General features: G+C 36.0%; 1 protein-coding gene across 4 annotated transcripts in view; it reads right to left on the reverse strand.

Moving 5' to 3' along the window:
- Nucleotides 1-24,707, reverse strand: part of ZRANB3 (zinc finger RANBP2-type containing 3) — a 307,849-nt gene that overhangs the window by 53,076 nt on the left and 230,066 nt on the right. For all 4 annotated transcript variants that reach the window (XM_045868960.3, XM_064586450.1, XM_064586452.1 and 1 more), the window contains 4 exons: nt 18,523-18,642; nt 16,675-16,794; nt 13,841-14,020; nt 12,870-13,022 (listed from right to left, as the gene is read on the reverse strand). In XM_045868960.3, coding sequence (XP_045724916.1) covers nt 12,870-13,022; nt 13,841-14,020; nt 16,675-16,794; nt 18,523-18,642 — 573 coding nt within the window. The remainder of the gene's footprint in view (nt 1-12,869; nt 13,023-13,840; nt 14,021-16,674; nt 16,795-18,522; nt 18,643-24,707) is intronic.

Raw genomic sequence — 24,707 nt, forward strand, 5'->3', positions numbered from 1 at the left:
CAAGCCTTTCTCAAGAAACAAGAAAGGTCTCAAATACACAACCTAACCCTGCACCTAAAGGAGCTAGAGAAGGAACAGCAAATAAAGCCTAAACCCAGCAGGAGAAGAGAAATAATAAAGATCAGAACAGAAATCAATGAAATAGAAACCAAAAGAACAGTAGAACAGATCAACAAAACTAGGAGCTGATTCTTTGAAACAATTAACAAGATTGAGAAACCCCTGGCCAGAGTTATCAAAAAGAAAAGAGAAACGACCCAAATAAATAAAATCATGAATGAAAGAGGAGAGATCACAACCAACACCAAAGAAATACAAACAATTATAAGAACATATTATGAGCAACTCTATGCCAGCAAATTAGATAATCTGGAAGAAATGGATGCATTCCTAGAGATGTATCAACTAGTAAAACTGAACTAGGAAGAAACAGAAAACCTGAACAGACCTATAACCACTAAGGAAATTGAAGCAGTTATCAAAAATCTCCCAACAAAAGCCCAGGGCCAGATGGCTTCTCAGGGGATTTCTACCAAACATTTCAAGAAGAATTAATACCTATTCTTCTGAAACTGTTCCAAAAAATAGAAATGGAAGGAAAACTTCCAAACTCATTTTATGAGGCCACCATTACCTTTATCCCCAAACCAGACAAAGACCCCACCAAAAAGGAGAATTACAGACCAATAACCCTGATGAACATGAATGCAAAAAGTCTCACCAAAATACTAGCCAATAGGATCCAACAGTACATTAAAAGGAGTATTCACCACGACCAAGTGGGATTTATTCCTGGGCTGCAAGGTTGGTTCAACATCACAAATCAATCAATGTGATACAATACATTCATAAAAGAAAGAACAAGAAGCATAGGATCCTCTCAATAGATGCAGAAAAAGCATTTGACAAAGTACAGCATCCTTTCTTGGTCAAAACTCTTCAGAGTATAGGCATAGAGGGTACATACCTCAATATCATAAAAGCCATCTATGAAAAACCCACAGTGAATATCATTCTCAATGGGGAAAAACTGAGAGCTTTCCCCCTAAGGTCAGGAACACAGCAGGGATGTCCACTATCACCACTGCTATTCAACATAGTACTAGATGTCCTAGCCACAGCAATCAGACAATAAAAAGAAATAAAAGGCATCCAAATTGGCAAAGAAGTCACTCTCTCACTCTTTGCAGATGATATTATACTTTATGTGGAAAACCCAAAAGACTCCACCCCAAAACTGCTAGAACTCATACAGGAATTCAGTAAAGTGGCAGGATATAAAATCAATGCACAGAAATCAGTGGCATTCCTATAAACCAACAACAAGACAGACGAAAGAGAAATTAAGGAGTCGATCCCATTTACAATTGTACCCAAAACCATAAGATACCTAGGAATAAGTCTAACCGAAGAGGCAAAGGATCTGTACTCAGAAAACTATAAAATACTCATGAAAGAAATTGAGGAAGACACAAAGAAATGGAAAAACATTCCATGCTCATGGATTGGAAGAACAAATATTGTGAAGATGTCAATGCTACCTAGAGCAATCTACACATTCAATGCAATCCCTATCAAAATACCATCCACTTTTTTCAAAGAAAAGGAACAAATAATCCTAAAATTTGTATGGAACCAGAAAAGACCCCGAATAGCCAGAGGAGGTTGAAAAAGAAAAGCAAAGCTGGTGGCATTACAATTCCAGACTTCAAGCTCTATTACAAAGCTGTCATCATCAAGACAGTATGGTAATGGCACAGAAACAGACACATAGATCAATGGAACAGAATAGAGAGCCCAGAAATGGACCCCCAATTCTATGGTCAACTAATCTTCGACAAAGCAGGAAAGAATGTCCAATGGAAAAAAGACAGTCTCTTCAACAAATGGTGTTGGGAAAATTGGACAGCTACATGCAGGAGAATGAAACTGGTCCATTTCCTTACACCACACACAAAAATAGACTCAAAATGGATGAAAGACCTAAATGTGAGACAGGAGTCCATCAAAATCCTAAAGGAGAACACAGGCAGCAACCTCTTTGACCTCAGCCGCAGCAACTTCTTCCTAGAAAAATCGCCAAAGGCAAGGGAAGGGGGAGACGAACCATGAGAGACTATGGACTCTGAGAAACAAACTGAGGGTTCTAAAGGGGAGGGGGGTGGTGGGGAATGGGTTAGCCGGTGATGGGTATTAAAGAGGGCACATAGTGCATGGAGCACTGGGTGTTATATGCAAACAATGAATCATGGTACACTACATCAAAAACTAATGATGTAATATACGGTGATTAACATAACATAAGAAAAAAATAATAAACAGTATACAGAACATGAAAAAAAAAAAGATGCTCACCAATCTCAGAAGAACAATGGACAAGCAGAGAGAGAATTTCAACAAAGAGACAGAAAACAGAAGAATGTATCAAACAGAAGTCACAGAAAGAAGAATACAATAACTGAAAAAAAAAAAAAAAAAAGAACTGAACTGAAAATACATGAAAGGAGTTCAAAAGCAGACTAGATGATGCAGAAGAACAGAACAGCAACCTAAACCAGGGAAGTGGAGCTCACCCAAAGAGAGGAGCAATAATAAAAAAAGAACTTTTAAAAAGTGAAGATAGCCTAAGGGACTCATGGTACAACACCAGGGGAATAATGTTTGCACTACAGAAGTCCCACAAAAAGAGGAGAGAAAGGGGCAGAAAACTTTCTTGAAGAAATAATAGCCAGAAACCGTCCCTAATGTGAGAGAGAAAACAAACACCCATGTCCAGGAAGCACACAGAATTCCAAGTAAGATGAATTCAAAGAAACACACACCAAGACACATTATAATTAAAATGTCAAAAGTTAATGATGAAGAGAGAATCTTAAAAAGCAGGAAGAGGGGTTACAGTCTTTGTTTTAAAGTCTACTGGGTGGCTCAGTAGGTTGTATCCAACTCTAGATTTCGGCTCAAGTCATGATCTCAGGGTTGTGAGATCAAGCCCCATGTGGAGCCTGCGTTTCTTGTGCCTCTGCCCCTCCCCTCACCTCCTCTCTTAAATAAAAAGGTAGCAAGAGAACACTTGTTACATACAAGGGAACCCCCATCAGACTATCAGCTGAGTTTTCAGCTGAAGCTTTGCAGGCCAGAAAGGAGTGGCGCAATATATTCAAAGTCCAGAAAGGAAAACACTTCCAACCATGAATACTCTACCTAACAAGGCTGTTATTCAGAACTGAAGGAAAAATAAAGAGTTTTTCAGAAAAGCAAAAGCTAAGGGAATTCATCATCACTAAACAAGAAATGTTAAAGGGACTTCCTTAAGCTGAAAAGAAAAGGCATTAACTAGTAACAAAAAAACATATGAAGTAAAAATCTCACTGGAAAGGCAAATATATAGTAACCGTTTATTAAATTAACCCCTTATAAAGCTAGAATGAAGGTTAAAAGACAAAAATAGTAAAATCAACTCTAACCATGATAATTAGTTATGGGATACACAAAAAAGAAAGATGTAAACTTCATATCAAAAACATAAAACACTGAGGTGAGAGGGCACGAAAAATGTAGAATTTTTAGAATGCATTCAAACATAAGTTGCTATCAACTCAAAATAGACTGCCATATATATAGTGGCTGTTATATATAAACCACATTTTAACCACAAAGTGAAAACCTACAGTGGATACAAAAAAAGATAATGAGAAAGGAATCTAAACACAACATTAAAGAAAGTCATCAAACTGCAACAGAAGGGAGCAACAGAAGAAGAAAGGAAAAGAGAGGAACTATGATAAAAGTCAGAAAAGAAGTGGCGCCTGGTTGGCTCAGTCGTTAAGCGTCTGCTTTCAGCTCAGGTCATGATCCCGGGGTCCTGGGACTGGGCCCCGCGACCGGCTCCCTGCTCGGTGGGAGGCCTGCTTCTCCCTCTCCCACTCCCCCTGCTTGTGTTTCCTCTCTCACTGTCTCTCTCTCTGTCAAATAAATAAAATCTTAAAAAAAAAAAAAAGTCAGAAAAGAATTAACAAAATGGCAATAAGTACATACCTATCAATAATTACTATAAATAAATGGACTACATCCTCCAGTCAAAAGAGGAAGAGTGGCTGAATGGACGAAAAAACAAGACTCACTGCAGATCTAAGGACACACACGACTGGAAGTGAAGGAATAGAAAAATACATTCCACAGATACGGAAACTAAAAGAATGCTGGTTTGGCTACACTTGTATCAGACAAAAGAGGCTTTAAAACAAAGACTGTAATGGGCGCCTGGGTGACTCAGTTGGTTGGGTGACTGCCTTCGGCTCGGGTCATGATCCTGGAGTCCCGGGATCGAGTCCCGCGTCGGGCTCCCTGCTCGGCGGGGAGTCTGCTTCTCCCTCTGACCCTTCCCCCTCTCATGTGCTCTCTCTCTCTCATTCTCTCTCTCAAAATAAAAATAAATAAAATCTAAAAAAAAACAAAAAAAACCAAAAAAAACTGTAATATAAGAGAAAGAAAGGTATCACATAATGATAAAGGGGTCAATCCTACAAGAAGATATAACATTTGTGAATATTTATGCACCCAACAAAGGAGGACCAAAATATATAAAGCCAATAATAATAAACCTAAAGTAAGAAATTGGCAGCAATACAATAATAGTAGGGGACTTTAATACCACACTTATACAATTGGATAGATCATCTAGACAGGAAATCAAGAAGGGAACATTGGCCTTAAATGACACACTAGGTCAGATGGTCTTTTTAATTTTTTTAAATTTTTTCTTGAGAGACAGAATGGGAGAGAGCACGAGCAGGGAGGTGGGCAGAGGGAGAGGGAGAAAGAGAATTTCAAGCAGGCTCCACACCCAGCACAGAGCCCAACATGGGACTTGATCCCATGGCCCTGAGATCATGACCTGTGCCAAAATCAAGAGTCGGATGCTTAAGTGACTGAGTCATCCAGGGACCCCAGATCAGATGGTCTTTAAAGATATATACAGAACATTCCAACCAAAGGCAGCAGAATACATTCCTCTCAAGTACACATGAAGCATTCTCCAGGACAGATCACATGTTAGGCCACAAAACAGATTTCAATCAATTTAAGAAGACTGAAATCATACCAAACATCTTTTCCAATCAAAATGGTATGAAACTAGAAATATATTACAAATAGAAAACTGGAAAAAAATTACAAATGGGTGGATATTAAACAACATACTACTAAAGAACAAAGGGCCAATGAAGAAATCAAAGAGGAAATAAAAAAGTACCATGAGACAATGAAAACAGAAATATGTCTTATCTATATGTCAATATATCTATAAATACAACAAAATGTATAGAATGCAGCATAGGAGGTGCTAAGAGGGAAGGAAGTTCATAGCAATACAGGCCTACCAAAAGAAACGAGAAAAATCTCAAACAATCTAAAGGAACACCTAAAGGAACGTACTGCAATGAGTACTGGGTGTTATATGCAAATAATGAATCATGGAACACTACATCAAAAACTAATGATGTACTGTATAGTGACTAACAAAACATAATAATAATAAAGAAAGGAACTAGAAAAAGAACAAGCAAAGCCCAAAGGAAAGAAGGAAATAATGTTAAAAGGAAGGAAATAATAAAGATCAGAGTGAAATAAATGAAATAGAGACTTAAAAATAAAACAATAGAAAAGATTAATGAAACAAAGAGTTGGTTTGTTTTTTTTTTTAAAGATTTTTTATTTATTTATTTGACAGAGAGAGAGACACAGCGAGAGAGGGAACACAAGCAGGGGGAGTGGGAGAGGGAGAAGCAGGCTTCCTGCTGAGCAGGGAGCCCAAAGCGGGGCTCGATCCCAGGACCCTGGGCCCTGGGACCATGATCTGAGCCAAAGACAGACGCTTAATGACTGAACCCAGGCACCCCCCAAGAAGTTGTTTTCTTGAAAAGGTATACAAAATTGACAAACCTCTAGCTAGACTCAAGAAAAAGAGAGAGAGGGTTCACATAAAATCGGAAATGAGAGAAGTCATAACTGTTACCAGAGAAATACAAATGATCATAAGAGACTATTATGAATAATTATAGGCCAACAACTTGTACAACCTACAAGAAGTGGATAAATTCCTAGAAACATACAATCTTCTAAGATTGAACCATGAAGAAATAGAAAATCTGAGTAGACATATGACTAATAATGAAGTGATTGAATCAGAAATTATAAAATTCCCAACAAACTAAAGTCTAGGAAGAGATGGCTTCACTGATGAATTCTACCAAACATTTAAGAAGATTTAATAACATACTTGTCAAACTCTTCCAAAAACTAAAGAGAAGGAAATGCTCCCAAATACATTTTATGAGGCCAGCATTACCCTGATACTAAAACCAGACAAGTACATGACAGAAAAAAAAAATTACAGGCCAATATCCCCAAAGATCACAGATCCAAAAATCCTCATTAAGATATTAGCAAACAGAATTCAATAATACATTAAAAGGATGATACATGATGATCAAGTAGGATTTATTCTAGGGATGCAGGAATGGTTCAACACCCACAAATTAATAACTATGCTACATTAACAAACCAAATGATAAAAATAATCTCAATAAATGTAGAAAAAAGCATTTGACAAAATCTAATATTCATTTATGATAAAATCTCTCAACAAAGGGAAAGTATCTCAATTTAATAAAGGCCATATATGAAAAACCCACAGTTAACATCATACTCAATGGGGAAAAGTTGAAAAAGTTCTTCCTCTTCAGAGTAGGAACAAGACAAGAATGCCCACTCTTGCCACTTTTATTCAACATAGTATTATAATTCCCAGCTGCAGCCATCAGACAAGAAAAGTCATCTAAATCACAAAGGAAGAAATAAAATTGTCACTATTTGTAGATGACATGATACTATACACATAAAGCCCTAGATTCCATCAAAAAACGGTTAGAACTAATAAATGAATTCAGTAAAGTAGGAGAATACAAAATTAATATACACAAACATTGCATTTCTGTCCATTACTAATGAACTATCAGAAAGAGAAATAAGAAAAAAAAATTCCATTTACAATTGCACCAAATAGAATAAAATACCTATGAATAAATTTATCCATGGACAGGAAAGGCCTGTATACTGAAAACTAATAAGACACTAATGAAAGAAACTGAAGAATATACAAATAAATTGGAAGGTATTCTGTGCTCATGGATTGAAAGATTAATAATATCAAAAGCAATCTAGAGGTCTAATGCATTCATATCAAATCCCACTGGAGTTTTTCATGGAACCAGAACAAATAATCCTAAAATTTGTATGGGACCACAAAAGACCTCACATAACTAAAGCAATCTTGAGATAGAAGAACAAAGGTGGAGGTAGCAGGCACCCCAATTTCAAACTATAGTATAAAGCTATAGTAACCAGGACAGTATGGTATTGGCATAAAAACAGACACATAGATCAACGGAATAGAGAGCACAGATAAAAACCCACACATCTATGGTCAACTAATTTACCACAAAAAAGCTAAGTCCATACTATGAGGAAAGAACAGTATCTTCAATAAATGATGTTAGGAAAACTGCAAAACCACATATGAAAGAATGAAACTAGACTACTATTTTACACCATGCACAAAAATTAACTCAAAATCGGGGCACCTGGGTGGCTCAGCTGGTTAAGCATCTGCCTTCGGCTCAGGTCATGATCCCGGAGTCCTGGGATCGAGCTCCGCATCGGGCTTCCTGCTCAGCGGGGAGCCTGCTTCTCTCTCTCTCCCTCTGCCCCTCCCCACTGCTCATTCTCTCTCTCTCTCTCAAATAAATATCTTTAAAAAAAAAAAAATTAACTCAAAATCGATTAAGACCTGAAACCATAAAACTATAAGAAAACATAAGCAGTAAGATACTTGACATTGGTCATGGAGCTGAATTTTTGGATCTGACTTCAAAGCAGAGGCAACAAAAAGCAAAAATAAATAAGCAGGGCTACAACAAACTGAAAAGCTTTTGCACAGTGAAGGAAACCATCAACAAAATAAAAAGGCAACCTATTAAATAGGAAAATATATCTGTAAATCATATATCTGATAAGGGGTTAATATCACAAATATATAAAGAACTCAAACAATCAATAGCAGAAAAACAAGCAATATAATTAAAAAATGGGCAGGAAATTTAAAGGGGTATTTTTCCAAAGAAGACATACAGATGAAGAAAAATAAAAAAGATATAGATGGCCAAGAGGCACATAAGAAGATGTTCAATATCACTAATTATCAAGGAAATACAAATCAAAATCACAATGAGATATCACCTCACACCAGTTAGAATGGCTATTATCAAAAAGATAAGAAACAAAAAGTGTTGGTGAGGATGTGGGAAAAAGGGAACAATGTGTACTGTTGGTGGGAATGTAAACTGGTAGAGCTACTATGGAAAACAGTAAGGAGAGTACTAAAAAAATTAAAAATAGAACTACCATATGATTCAACTATTCCACTTCTGGGCATTTATCCAAAGAAACAAAAACACTAATTCAAGAAGATATATTGCACTCCTATACTCATTGCAACATTATTTACAATAGCCAAGATAAGGAAGCAATGATGAATGAATGTATAAAGAAAATGTATTGTATATATCTATTCACTGACTAGTCCCCAGCTATAAAAAAGGAATTCTTGCCATTGCAACATGAATGGACCTTGAAGGTATTATGCTAAGTGAAAAAATTGGGCAGAGAAAGACAAATACCATATGATTTCACTTATGTGTGGAGTCTAAAAAACCAAATCAAACTAAACCAAATCAAACTAAACCAAACCAAGCTCACAGATACAGAGAACACAGTGGTGGTTATTAGAGGGGAAGGGAGTTGGGGCTTGGCTGAAATGGGTAAAGGGGGTTAATTGTACGGTGACCGTGAGTACTGAGACTTACTGTGGAAATCACTTTGTAGTGTATACAAAAATTGAACTATTATGTTGTACATCTGAAACATTATTTACCAAATTTACCTCAGTAAAAAATAAAAAAATAAATATTTGCTCTTAAAAAAATTGACATGCATTGAAATATCTGTGCAAGGTAATACTGAACTGTGAAAGAAAAACACCTGATTCATAAAAGAAAGATTTGGTAAAGGTGATTGGGTGAGTTTTAAGAAACTTTGTACACAGATATATGTTCTTCTTCAGATACACTTAAAAAACAATAAATATGCATACTCATGGGAAGATGCACTTCAAATTCTTTTTTTTTTTTAAAGATTTTATTTATTTATTTGACAGAGAGACACAGCGAGAGAGGGAACACAAGCAGGGGGAGTGGGAGAGGGAGAAGCAGGCTTCCCGCGGAGCAGGGAGCCTGATGCGGGGCTCCATCCCAGGACCCTGGGATCATGACCTGAGCCAGAGACAGACACTTAATGACTGAGCCACCCAGGTGCCCCGCATTTCAAATTCTTAATACTATCCTAAAAATGAACCCTGAAACATAATTCTATAATTAGAAAGTTTTAGAGAACAAACAGCTACAAATCATAATTTTAGTTATGTATTTTTAAAATACCTAGGATTTTAAATACCTATTGATTTTTTTATAGACCAAAATTATAAACACCACCAAAAGGAAAGTCTTTTTTTATTTTATTTTTTTAAGATTTTATTTATGTATTAGAGAGAGAGAGAGAGAGATGGAACATAAGCAGGGGGAGTGGGAGAGAGAGAAGCAGGCTTCCCACCGAGCAGAAAGCCCCATGCAGAGCTCGATCCCAGGACTCTGGGATCATGACCTGAGCTGAAGGCAGACGCTTAACCGACTGAGCCACCCAGGCGCCCCAGGAAAGTAGTTTGTTAAACAAAAGAAAAAAGTCTTAGAAGTAATCCATTTCTTTTTTTTTAGCAATATTTGACAGAATGGCATTCTAGTATCCTAAAAAAAAAGAAAAGTACTAGCTCTAAATAAGATACCTAAAAAATTTAGTAAGATTTCACATAAAAAACATTGTTTCTTCCTATGGAACTAAACTTTGTAGACTTTAATTTTATTCCTATATGATCAATTCTTTCAAAAAGTAAAATTAAACCCCCCTATATGGAATGAATAAGTCACAAGAATAAAAGGCACAGCATAAAGAAAATAGTCAGTGATACTATAACAGAAATGCATTGGGACAGATAGCTACACTTGTGGAGAACATAGCATAATGCATAAAGTTTTCAAATCACTGTTTTGTAAACCTAAAACTGTATTTTGTACACCTCTAACACTGTGTGTCAACTATACTCAAATTAAAAAAAAATAAAAACTCTCCCTAACTCTCACACCAGATTGCACCAAAAGGGTTAGGGGAAAAAAACCCCAGACAGTCTGAATGACTATAAGCTTTTCTAATGTATAATTTCTTATTCAGTTATATATGGCCTGTGATAGTATTTGTTATTATACAGAGACATACCCACCATTCAAGATTTACAAATACTAATACTGTAAGGTTTACTTCCTATTCTTTTTAAAAATAAAATAGTTCTATTGAAGTTGCTATTAAATTTTTTACTCTTCCCCAGACCCATTCTCCTTCCAGACAAAATCAATATTACAAGTTTAATATGTGTTCTTCCAATCTATGTTTATATATTTGATTAAATATACATATATATTCATAAAATACCTAATATTATTTGTGTGTATGTGCTATGCATTTTAAAAATAACATTATGCTTTCAAAATCTGATCGTGTTAAAACATATAAATCTAATTTATTCATGTTAACTTCTAAATGGTATCTTATTACTATTTTTAAAATTTTTTTATTTTTTAAGATTTATTTATTGAGAGAGAGCACAAGCATGAGCAGAGGGGAGAGGGAGAGGGAGAGGGAGAGGGAGAAGCAGGCTCCCCACTGAGTAGGGAGCCCAATGCAGGGCTGGATCCCGGGACCCCAGGATCATGACCTGAGCTGAAGGCAGACGCTTAACCAACTGAGCCACCCAGGCGCCCTTCTTAAGACAATTTAAGTAGTCCATCTCCTACTGATAAGTATTTTCGTTGTTTCCAATCTTTGGCATTCCAGAAACTGATTCAATAAACATCCTTGTACATGTATCCTTATACCCATGGGTAAGAATATATTCCTAGAAATGGAATGGTTTGGTTGGAAGGCATTTCCCACTTTACCAGATACTGCCTAACTGCTCTTCAAAGGAGTTACAATTTATACTCCTACCCAGCAGTATATGAAGAGTTTGGTATATGAAATGTTCCTAACATTTTTGGTATGTCAAGTATTTTCATTGTTGCCAATCTAGTAGGTGTAAAATATGGTATTAGTGTAGTTATTTTACAAGTATTTTGCATGTATGGAAGGACAGAGCCACTGAGCAAATATGATGATGATGTCAGGAACCAGAGTTCTTACTGTTGGATAAGGGAAACATAAATACTTATTTTTGCATAGATATAAGGAGAAGGTGAAGAAGAACCTGGTGGTGCTGAAGTTGAACTGGAATATTAGAGTGAGCTTATGAACTAAAAATGCACACATATACACATATATACATATTAACCTATCCACGCAAAAATGTATATGTGTATAAATCACTCTATACACTGAAAATAGCTCAGAAGTAATGATATCCAGAGCAATAAAAAAAAAATCCTGATTTCTAAGTATCATTCCCCAGTTAAAGGAATCAGGACTCCTTAAAGAAATGCTGGTTCCAGGTCTGGGGCAAAGAAAACACAAGGTCAGTCTCAAATTGTTTATCAGAAAGCTAGAAAGCACTCAGAGCAATGTAGGGACTTGCTTTAAAAAAAGAAAGAAAAGAAAGAAAGGTGCCTCTATAAGCCAGATCTTAAGAAAAACAAAGGAAAAAAGTGAGGAATTATAATACATTAATAGTAACAGAATCCCCAAGTTCTAGTGATATTTTTTTTTAAATAAGGAAAAATAAAGTTCATCTTTACAGAAAAATGCCAGCTAATAAATATAGAAGCAAAGATAGAATTAGAAAAACCACTATTTTAAAACTGATTCAGACAAAGATCAGAGTGAATGCTAAGTCCATCGGATGAAAAGTTTTGGACACAGGACAGCCACATAATCTCAAAGTACCACACCACAGATTACTTAATACTTGTCAAGGGAAAAATGTGCCTTTACAGTTTGCCTTAATTTGGTGAGGAAGAGCTTCCTTCCATGCTTCTTGGCTATTCAGGTGTCCTCTAATGTTCACATTCTTGGCCTATTTTTCTGTTGGCTTTTATTTTACTAATTAAATTGTATAAATTCTTATACACTTTGGACATTGTAATGCCAATATCTTTTTTTTTTTTAGATTTTATTTATTTATTTGAGACAGAGAGAATGAGAGACAGAGAGCATGAGAGGGAGGAGGGTCAGAGGGAGAAGCAGACTCCCTGCCGAGCAGGGAGCCTGATGCGGGACTCGATCCCAGGACTCCAGGATCATGACCTGAGCCGAAGGCAGTCGCTTAACCAACTGAGCCACCCAGGCGCCCTGTAATGCCAATATCTTTAGAGAGTCTGTGACCTGTCTGTGTTACACTTTGTGGTAAATTTAATACATTTTCCCCTGTCCTCTGGATTGGACACACAGCCATCTACGCTTTCTTCTGAAGGCTGGATTCTATTGAGCTTCCTTTTCTAAGGAGAACAGTGAACACTGGCATTAACTGTTGGAAGATACAAGCCACTGGTGCAGCCTCCTTGTAATGTCATCTGGTGGCTCTAAGAGGTTTTCCAGCTTTATGTGGAAGCTCCTTTTAACAGCACAATTAAAATTTGCTATTTAAAAAATATATGATAAAGTTATAGTTTTAGGATATTAAAAATTAAAAAAGAAAAGAATTTGTCATATAATCTTACGTGAGTGAACAAAATTTCATTCCTGAGCTCTTCACAGCTTTCATTTGGACTCCAAGCTTCAGCAAACTGCAGGAAATCCCATTTTTCCTTATCACCTTCCTCAGCCTGAAGTTGTTCCTTCCTACCATTCAATGTGCTCCCTGTAACTTGTGTCTGTAAGATGAAGAAGCATATGAATTTTACAAAAGTTCTCTCACAGCTGATACTTACTAAGCAGTGACCTGATTTTGCATTTAAACCACAAGCAATTCACTAAAGAAACTCTTAGTGTTTCAACCTGTCATGGACCTTAGTAATAAAATTTTTCAAAATTACAACCAAATTACCAAGTCGGTGATTCCTATACTTAATGAGGTAAATGTCTAACCAGAGAAGTTATACTATTTTCTTTTCTCATAAAAACTTTTATTCTTATATTTATAAACTTTGAAACTGAACCCACATGATTGGCCATTTTGAATATATATATTCAGGGCTTGAAAAACATCCTCGAACAATTAGTCAAATCCTTTCTATGAATACCCCTCCAGGTTGGGGAGGAGAAGGGACAGTTGAGTGGATAGAACAAGCGACATCCCTCCTACCCTTTCTGGGGTCCAGGTACAGGCTGTCCTCTGTCCAAAATTAGCCAGAACTCAATCCTTCTGTGTAAGGGTTTATTCTTAGCTTACACAAAGGACTTGGGGTTTGACACTGTTAAGGTTCCTTGCTAGCTCATCTTTTTCTGGCCTCTAAAATGGTAGATGAAGGCCTTGGAAGACAGGAAGAACACATGTAAATGCACGTCTCTCCCAGTAAGGATAAGTAAGGTACTACCAGCTGAAGACTTTTCTAACCTTGGTCCCTATTAACACCACTATCTTAGTGTACTTGAATATCCTTTGCCTGAAAACACTACAACTCAGTCTCTTAACTTACGTAGGCTCTACATAATGAATAAGTTGGTAACCTGGTTTGAATTGAAGCTTTACCTTTCGATTCAACATCCCCCACATAAGGGTGTCCAGAGTCCCATTTGCAACAAGGTAGTGAATATTCACAGAACTGCACTGTCCAATTCGGTGAGCCCGGTCTTCTGCTTGTTTTATATGTCCAGGGTCCCAATACAACTCAGCAAATACAACATGAGTTGCAGCAGTAAATGTCAAACCCTAAGCAAAATAAAGTGAAGAAATTGAGATGCAAATAAACTGAGAATGTAACATACAGCCAGATATAACAAAGTCTTTCTGAACATGTTAAATGAACAAGAGAAAGCTAAAGGACTTAAAAATAAATCAATCTTTCGTTTTAAGCCAAATTAAGAAAATTTAATTCATGAAAGGCAAATGAAGACCGCTTATTGCAAATGGCCAGGTAAACTACAAAAAACACATTTAAAAGGTATTTCAATATTTCAAAAGTCAGTTTGATGGGTATATATATAAACAAAATCACTTTATCCTCTGATGAGGACTGGATTCACATTACCACTGGAAAATCTAATACAATACATTATAAATGATAATATAATTTCTAACACATGGTATCCATAGCAACTAGGCAGAGAGCAACGACTTCCTCTATTCATTTAATTCATAGTGTTGCTCTATAAAGCAAGAAAATCATGTTTCCAGTCACACTGTTCTTTTCCTATGAAATTTCTCATGTTACATCTCAAACACTCTTAAGTTCACGGCTTTTATCTCAATATATATATAACACAATTGACTATTTTGTGCAATTGCATTTTACATCAGTTTGAAATAGTTTGACATTAGTAAGTATTAACTAAGTCTTGTTGTATAATCACTATGCGAAAAATGCAAATCTCAAATTAAGAATGTCTCCCAAAATAGACGATTTTAAAGTTGAAAGGCTGGGTGAAATGTGAGCCATGCTTAAGCTATTGCCACACAGTAATAAATGATGTTATGTGGTTGAAAGAAATACCTATCATCCTTTGAAAGAATCATCTAATCCACGCTGGTGTTCACATGCCCTGGAACTTCCATCAGTGAATGACTTTTGTGACTGCTGTGCTGTTATTTTTATATTACTTTAACTTAAAATATTTTTATATCACATAACGACATCATACCAGCATTCATTAAATGGTGGCATAAGTTCTCAAGCTGAAAAATTCAGTAAAGATCCATCACTTTGGAACAGAAGTTAGAAGTGATAAAAACATGGTAAGCCCAACAACCATCAAGCTAAACTGTGCTGCTATTTAGGACAGGAAACACCACAAAATATTAGAGATGATGCTGGAAAATAACAAGTAGTATTTCAAGAGGGATGAAAACCTTTAAGTGTGTTAGAAGCATCATATGACCATACAAGAATAAAAGGGAAATATGCTGGCGAGACCCACATCCCTCTAACATACTACTAAACTACAGTGGAAGATTCACATGCCCCAAGAACAAAGCCCTTTCTACTTTCCTTTATTCCTATGAACATACTAGTGTTCAAGTATATGCGTTTTGAATTATACCAGGTCCTCAGGAATACAGCTTTGAATAAAATATGGGTGCCCTATACAGTCTTAACTTCAGAAAGTCTTTTATCAAGCCATTCCCAGATCCTCCTGCCTGGCTTCCTTCTACTTTTCTTCCCCCATGCTAGGAGTGTTCCATTTCTAATTTTAAGCTCTTTTTGATGACATTCTCTCTGGCTGGAATATTCTAACAGATATAAAACTTAGACTACTAGAGGTTTAACCCAACATGAGGGAAGTATTGAGATAATCCTCCTTTTGGTAAGAACTCCTGGTAAGTTCTAGAACTTCTTTATCCTCATGGAGCTTCTCTCTATAATCAATTTTATAGACATCAATTGGCTGGCTAAAAGCAGATCTTAGGCCCTGGTTCAGATTCCAGAGTCTAGAGATATGCTGTATATCAGGTTGGATGCACAGAAAATATGTTCAATCACTTTTCTCTATGTTAAATATCCTGGCTTAGATATTTACATCAAAATATTGTAGAATGTTAGTGGAAAAAGAAGTCCAGAAGGATCCCCCTTACACAGTGAGGCAGAGACTGTCATTGTCTTCCATAAGAGCTATTCAGTTCTTATTTCTTTGTAACATAACACCTGACTTTTAGTGTGACTAGACAAAATAAAGGCTATTTTTCCCAGCTTCCCTTGAAGTTAGTTGTAACCATAGGGCTAACTGCAGGTGAATGAGATGCAGCATGCCTTTCTCCAGTCAGCTGCCTGGATCACAGATATGATGGAGGAACTCTAGCAGCTCTCTTAAAAAAGAGATACCTGCTAGGAGTGGTAAAGCAGAAAGCCAGGAGACGCTTAAGCCCTAAGGACTTTGTGGAACTACCATGCTAACCTTGGACTGTCTACATGAAAGAGTAAAACTTTGTGTATTTGAGTCATTCTTAATTTGGGTTTTCATTTACTTGCAGCCAAACCCAATCCTAAGGGTCAAACCAGGGGTGCTCCATAAAAAGTTCTTTTCCCTGAGGTCACCTTACTTCACAGGCTCTGGTGAAACCAATCAAGTAAGTATAAGTGCTATAAGAAATGAAAGGAAAATTCTATGCAAATTCAAAGTTAGAAAAAAAAAAGGTCTTGGAAAGGTATTAGCATCAAATTAACTATATTCATCTAGGAAATTCTTTCCTTGAAAATTTAAGATTTGAGTCAGAGGTGTTGAGGTCTCCTTCTATTATACTTTCTAGCACTCTCCAAAGTAGAATATTTATTACACCTTTATCTTGATGTAAAGTTATAATTATGCTTAATGACCTTTTTATTATCTTAATGACATTTCATTATCAAATTTACACATGGAATTTCTTACCTGGCCAGCAGCCTGAATGCTTAGGATAGCCACACGAGTATCAGGATCCTTTTGAAACTGATTAACTAGATGTATTCTTTCTGAAGATGGAACACTTCCATCTATCCTAATGTAGCGAGCCTAGTATCAACAAGGGAAATAGCAAAATTAGCACAAACCCCTATGCACCCATCTCATTTTATGTTTTATGCCTTATTTTTATGCTTCAAATAACAAAATATAAATAGGTTACGATGAAAGGTTAGTAAATGTTATATAAGAAGAATCTTAATCAAATTTCTTAATAGCTTCTTGTAACAATTCCCTATTTTTAAATCTTTTAATCTACTTGAGGGTAGGATTTATGTCTAATTCATCCTCATACCATCAATGCCAAGTGCAATGCCTTGTATATAACAGGAGCTCCATAAATCATCACTGAATTAAGCTAATGTCTTCAGTAAAATTCTGTATAAATTCACATGTAAACTTTAAATGATAGATCAAACTAACTTTAAAGTTTCAGGTTCACTGATTCCAAAGTAAAAATAAAGCCAGACAGGGAAAAAGGGAGAAAGAGGATTTTACCCACGTTATTACGGATTCATGAAGAGTAGTGCATTGACTTCTGAAATATCCCAATATTAACTGGGAAAATATCTTTTTTGGTGTACCATTTGAATTCATTTTTTTCACATTCCTAAACTTAACAGAAATATGTGATAAGGCACCTCCATTGAGTTGGGGAACCAAGACACTCACACACATTTTTAAAAAGTAGGGAAACATTAAGTGCTAAACTCAACAGTGCTGTCTTCTAGGAATGATTTGGGTTAGAAAAAGGGAGCAATCAGTGTGTGTTAGAGTAACTAAAAAGAACTCATTACTCAACTTTCTAAAATTCAGTATTAAGTCATGAATTTCACCTAGTCTCATTTATATATGCACTTCTATGGAAAACAGAGCCTTATATAGTTGAGACATACCAATATTCACTTTCATAAGGAAATAGTCAAGTTAATCATTAAATAGAATGTCCCATATTAACTTTCTATGTCTTCACAAACAGATACACATTGCTCAGTGAGCCATCTAATATCCAATAAGGGAGATTATAAAATCTTCCAACAGTCTTTCTAAAGAAAACACACATTGTCAGGCTAGGGAGAGTTTGGGAGAGATTCACCTCCAACCCATGACTGTCTACCATTTTTAACTGTTACTGATGTTAAACGGGATTCTAAACACATCAGTAAAGCAGAACTGGGGAGAATGACTGCTATACTTAGAATAGATCCCAGTAGTTTTAAAGTTTTAAGCTTAATGGAATCAAAATAAGAAAATATTATGAATCTAATTTTATTGCCCAATCATTAAAAAAATATTTCTAAGGTTAATTTAACTCTTCCTCAAGAGGCATTTTAAAGATATGATATGATATTAGTACCTGCAGCTGGGTACTAACATTGGCTGAATTCATTCTGTTTCCCCTTGACATCACCATATTCTAAAACTGACTTGCAGGTAAATAAAAATTCTAATTTTTAATTGCCTACACCAGTCTCAAATGGTATATCCAATAACAATAATGGAATTCACAATATAGCCTATCAAGTCAGCATATTTTAATCAATCCAGATAATTAGATTGGTGGAAAATTATAAGCCTGGAATAGAAGAAAAAGTTTAATAGTTTATCATCAACATAATAATAATATTAGTATAATTTGCAAGAAAAAATCTAATAATAATTAATATATCATCATTTAAATAAGGCCAAAAGAACCCTCAATTACAAGACTACAATTGATGTTTAGTCTATTAACAACCTGCATGCTAAAAAGTATTTTACAGAAAAATGATAACATACCTTGTTTTCTATGACTGCTTCTGTGCAAGCTTGGAGCATGCTTAAATGATGAGCAAAAACCAGAAATTTAAGTGAATCATTCTGAAGCATCATCTTAATATAGTCCTTTACAGCACCTGCCTAAATATTAAAAGTTAAACCTTATTAATGGCATATAAATCTTTATTAAAAAATCACATCACTTTAACAAAGAAGAAAAACTTCAAAAGTCAAAAATTTTTGTGAACTTTCCTGCTTTGTTCCCTAGGTAACCTAGGGAAATAGAGGCCCACATCTAAGGGGAAAAGGGAAAAACAGACACAAGAGGGGAAAAAACAAATCCCATTAATTCTGAGAAGTAAAACAAGAACAAGACAAGAATGAGAAGAAAAGGTTTCAATGGAAAATAGGCAGTCAATTAGGCTGTGGCCAAAAAGGGGTTGGTGGTTTTGTTTGCAAAGAAAAGAAGGGCCATATGCACCCCAATGTTTATAGCAGCAATGTCCGCAATAGCCAAACTGTGGAAAGAGCCCAGATGCCCTTCAATAGATGAATGGATAAAGAAGGTGTGGTCCATATATACAATGGAATATTACTCAGCCATCAGAAAGGATGACTACCCAACTTTTACATCAACATGGATGGGACTGCAGGAGATTATGTTAAGTGAAATAAGTCAAGCAGAGAAAGTCAATTATCATATGGTTTCACTTATTTGTGGAACAGAAGGAATAGCATGGAGGACATTAGGAGAAGGAAGGGAAAAATGAAGGGGGGGAAATCAGAGGGAGAGATGAACCATGAGAGACTGGACTCTGAGAAACAATCTGAGGATTTTAGAGCGGACGGGGGTAGGGGGATGGGTTAGCCCAGTGATGGGTATTAAGGAGGGCACGTACTGCATGGAGCACTGGGTGTTATATGAAAACAATGAATAGTGAATCACTACATCAAAAACTAATGATGTATTGTATGGTGACTAACATAATAAAATAAAATATAAAAAAAGAAAGTAATTTTCAAAAAAGCTCATATAAAAGACTAAGTGGAAATGGATGAATAACTTTTTTTTTTTTTTTAAAGAGAAAATTAAAAAATAAGAAAGCTGGGACTGGAGCTTAAGGATTAAGGAAAGTTGATTAATTCAGTTTCTTAACTAAGAAACTTCCATAGGTTTAAAAACAGGCCATTTAATGTGTAGACAGGCTAAGAGAAATGGAAAGTGAGGGGATTTAACTTGTTTCCAGGATGGGGAAGTTTGTAGAAGAGGCTGGAGTGGTGGGATGCAGAGAATAGGAGGGAGGTCTGAGAACACAGGAGGATGTATGAAGAAACTGTGAAGTAGAAAGGAGAAAATAAAGAAAGCTCAGATTAAAAAGACTTTTCCTATTAAGAAAGAGAATATGAGATGAATTAAATAGGAATTAAGTTTAAAGCATCAATTAAATCTAAAACATGAATATAGTCTCTTAACTGTTAAAAACTAATTATTTAGAAACTTGGGGAAAGGAGAGTAGGCTGAACATATTTGACCTAGACTCCCCCTCAATGCTGTATAGTAAGGCGTACAGAAACAAAGAGAACTGGAAAGGGATCAATAGCAACAAAACTTCGGAAATTAGGGGCGCCTGGGTGGCTCAGTTAGTTCAGCAGTGACTCTTGATTTTGGCTCAGGTCATGATCTCAGCATCATGAGATGGAGACCCTCGGAGGGCTCTATGCTCAGCGGAGAATCTGCTTGAGATTCTCTCCCTGTACCCCTCCCCCCCAACTTGTGTGTGTGAGCATTTTCTCTCTAATAAATAAATCTTAAAAAAGAAACAGAAAGAAAACTTTGGAAACTAAAAATTAGTTTAGTAATTGATTAGCCAACCTGACAGCTCCTAAGGTGGCAATATGGAAAGTTGAGAAGCATGTGGGTTAGAATGTGGTAATGTAAAAAAGGCTTAGGAAATGATGCAAGGGGAAGTGAGGGGTGTGTGGCTACAATAGGAGGATTGGTCAAAGAATATTTAAGTAGTTGATTATGTGCAACACTGATCTATATCCTCTCTGTACCTGTTCCACATGATAGAGTACTTCTCCAACCTACTCTCGCAGAAAGCAAGAGGTTTATTTTCTGGAGAGGGTAAAACAGAGGTATCTGGATAAAGGAATCCCACATTGATGGCAGACTATTCTACAATATCAGAGAGATTAAATAAAAGTTACATAATAAATGCTGAGCTCTGCCTTCTCTCTCAGCCTTCTTATCCTCCCATGTCACCCAAAAGATAAAGAGGCTTATGCCTCTACACAGGACAGCAGAATCATATAAAATGATTATTTTCTAGGGAATCAGACAAGCCAGGGAGAAAAGACTAAAGATTCTGATATTGAGGGTTCCTCCATAAGACATCCAGCCAGATTACCCTTTACTGAAGGCCATAGTCTCCAAGCCATATCCATGTACAGAGTTTCGAGACAGTGTAACTAGAAGAGATAACATTTATAAAGCAACAGGATGCTCCAAAAAAGGAATGATTAAAGAAGAAAGGGAGGGAAGTACTCTTGGAAATTAAAAGCATAATAGCAGAAATGAAAAATTTACGGTTGTGAAGCTGAAAAAATCTTCCAGGAAGTAGATGAAAAATAATAGAGTAAATATAAAAGTACAAGAAAATTAGAGGACCAAGCCAAGAGGGCAATGCATAAATAATAAAGTTTCTAGAAACAACAGAGAAAACAGAGAAAGAAAATAATCAGAGAAATAAAAAAAGTTTCACAGAACTTAAGGGCATGAGTTTCCAAAATGGAAAATGGAATAGGTCCTCTGAGGATCCTTCACAATGGATGAAAATGGACCTAGAGCAAGGTCCATCATCATGAAATTTTAGAACACTGGGGACAAAGAAATAATTCTATAAGCTTCCAGGGAGTGGAAGAAAGGAATTAAAATAGAATAAAAGCTTTGAAGTGCATTGGATTTCTCAACATCAGTACTAGTAATTCTAAAGAAAATTATTTCTAACTAAGAATTTATACCCAGCCAAATTAAAAATCAATTATAAAAGTAGAATAAAGCCATTTTCAAATACGCAGAGACTCAAATAATTGATGACAGCTAAAATCACAAAGCAAGCAGTAATACAAACCAAGAAGCAATATAAACATGTTGCTGAGGGATTTGAAGTAAATACTGAAAAAACAAAACAGCTAAAAGAACAGAAAATGGTTGCCTCTGGGGAATAACTTTAGAAGACTTATTTTTTGAAATAGCTGTTTTTCCTCATTAAACTATGATCATATGTAGCTTTGGTAATAATAAAAAAAATTTTAAAGAGGGGCATTTCCAAATTGAAAAGTACCTATTTAAAATTAACACACACCACTATGAAGTCATAGGACTGATTTTGCAAGTTACATTTTATATGTATAAATTTTCCAAACAACAGAAATTCATCATGCAATGAGACTGGAGGCCATTAAGAACTTTAGCCTTGGATTTCAGTGCCTCAGAGAGTGAAATGAAGTCCTCTCAAAATAAGGAGCTATAAATTCCAGATACGTTGCTATGGTAACTGAACCACTTTAATAAACTGCTTGTTTGACTAAAGAGCTGTATTTACTGTGATAAGTCTTTCAAAAAACACATGTCAAGTTGGAGTATTTTTAAGGTACATTCATTTACCATCCATTGCAGACTTACAAATTATACAACCACTGTACTCCCAGTCTCAGTTGCATTCCCTGCCTGAAGAGAAAACTATTTCTGCCAGAGTCCCCTCCACTGATATCACCCCTTCCTCATTACAACCAGAAGCTGTTGATGTCAAAGCCCAAGCCTCCTGTTCCCCACTCTTTCTAATCACTGGTTTAGAAAGGCTTATGGTTAATATTAATATTATAAAGTTCAATTATATAATGGGCTAAACAGTCTCTTGGGATTAGCCTGGTAACTTAACCACCACTGTGACCTTGCTTCCTGCGAGAAAGAGAACCAAATATCTATGTAACAAATAAACTTAAGGATTTTTCTTAGGTTCTTAAAATGGGACTGCAAAGGAGTGCATTTTAAAATGTACTATACAAGTTAATTGTTCTGATTTTATTCTGATTAAAACTGTCACTGCATTGTCATATTTTAAGTTATCTGAGCAGGATTTGCTTTCAAACTATCTTAAACAAATTATGTGGAATGGCAGGTCCTGATCAGCATTTTGGTTAAGCTAGTTCAGGTTTTGTAAAAGTTGAAAAAATTTTTGTGTTCACAATCTTACCTTACTGAAACTGTTAGTCCAAGCTCTAAATTACATAACAAAGACTAGACACTACATCTCATTTAAAGAAATGCAGAAAATGAAGAGAATATGTGTTAAATTTATTTCTTAAATTTTTTTTTTTAGTGAGTATGTGTACATCATACTTTTTGAAATAAAAATTAAAGAAAAACCTAAACTGCATTAAGACCTGATAAAACTTACTTGATATAAATTGTCAGCTTTTAATCAAATGATAAAAGGGAGAAATAATGAATGAAAAAAACATCAAACGTGCACTATGACACAGACTCTCTCCTCGACTAAATATTAGGTTTCCCCAGGCCCTCTTGACTAGGCCTCAGCCTGTTCTGGCCAGGCCTACACAGCCCAGTCTCAGCAAGAATCCTGCAGAGTCAGTTTGTTAAGAAAGCCCCTACCTTTGCTACCTGATCAACCCTTAATATCTGATTAAGTTCCTCATCCCCCACTTAACGATGTCTAAGTCCCTGGGCTACCTTGAGCAAGAATCCCCCTGCCCTTAATGTCTCCTCTTAGTAATTTTGCATCCAGTGACTCCCCTCCCTGATCCAGCTCAGTGGCTATAAATCCCCACTGGTTCTTGTTGTATTCAGAGTTGAGCGACCTCTCTCCACAACTGTAATAGAGTTGACTCCTTTGCAATGATCTTGAATGAAGTCTTCCTTACCATTTTAATAAGTATTGGAACGATTGTTTTGTTTAGCTGCTACGAATTCCAGTTGAGGGAGTGTGAACATAAAGGAAGCTCCTCCTTAAATTCTGAAGTCCTCAGGCTCCAGAGCAAATGCAGTTTTATTTACATATGGAGTGGCCATATGCTTTAAGGAAAGATCTTCAGGACTTTTTTAATCAACAAGCCTAGCACTTCTATTCTCCCTGTAAGTGATATTGACTAATAAGAAGTGGAAGAAGTCTGCAGGGGCCTTCCAAAAAAATCTTCACTGACAAAGGGAAGGCTTTTTCTTGCTTTGGACATTATGGTCTGTACTTGGTATGCGGAACTGCAGCAGCCATCTTGGCTTTTCTTGCTTTGGACATCATGGTCTGTACTTGCTATAAGGAATTGCAGCAGCCATCTCGTACTATTGAAGCCAGTAAGGACAAGAAGCGAACTACCATGGCCAAAGCAAAAGACAGAAGAAGCTGGGTTCTTTATAGAAACAAACACAAACCCCCCCAAAACACAACACCTTTATTGGGATATAATTCATATACCATGAAATTCGCCCATTTACAGTGTACAGTTCAATGGCTTTTAGTGTATTCACAGAGTTGTGCATCCATCACCATAGTCAGTTATAGAGTATTTTCATTATCCTAAGAAGAAACCCTTCACCTCTTAGCCATCATACCTTAGCCTGAGACAAACACTAATTGACTTTCTGTTCCTATGAATTGGACTATTTTGGACATTTCACATAAAATGAATAATACAATGTAATCTTTTGTGACTGGCCTCTTTATTAGCAAATGTTTTCAATCCATGTTGTAGCATGTATCAGTATTTAATTTTATTTTATTGCCAAATAACATTCCATTGTATGGATATATCACATTTTATTTGCCCATTCTCCAATCGATATCTTCTCTGCTTCTCTTGTTTTTGTGCATTTATCTTGCTCACCTTACATTGTTTATTATTAATTTATCTGTGATAGTTGATTTATCTTTTATCCCTTAAAATATCTTACAAGAGGAAAGGAAAGTGCAAAAGTAAAAGAGAATATGCACTGTTTATTCACCTCCCACCCACCCTCACAAAAGAAAGGCTAAAAATTTATCTTCTGCTATCCCTTCCCCCTTGCCCATGGTTCTTAATTTAGAAAGGATTTTATCAGTCTGAAAAAATATTTTCAAATCTGGTAGTAAATATTTTCAAATCCAGCAGAAGACAGCCTTCAGAGGAAGAACAGTAGTTCCATACTA

Source organism: Mirounga angustirostris, unplaced genomic scaffold (assembly GCF_029215605.1).
Source record: "Mirounga angustirostris isolate CCGP_5_RB_7025 unplaced genomic scaffold, mMirAng1.0.hap1 SCAF_3, whole genome shotgun sequence".
Lineage (NCBI taxonomy): Eukaryota > Metazoa > Chordata > Mammalia > Carnivora > Phocidae > Mirounga > Mirounga angustirostris.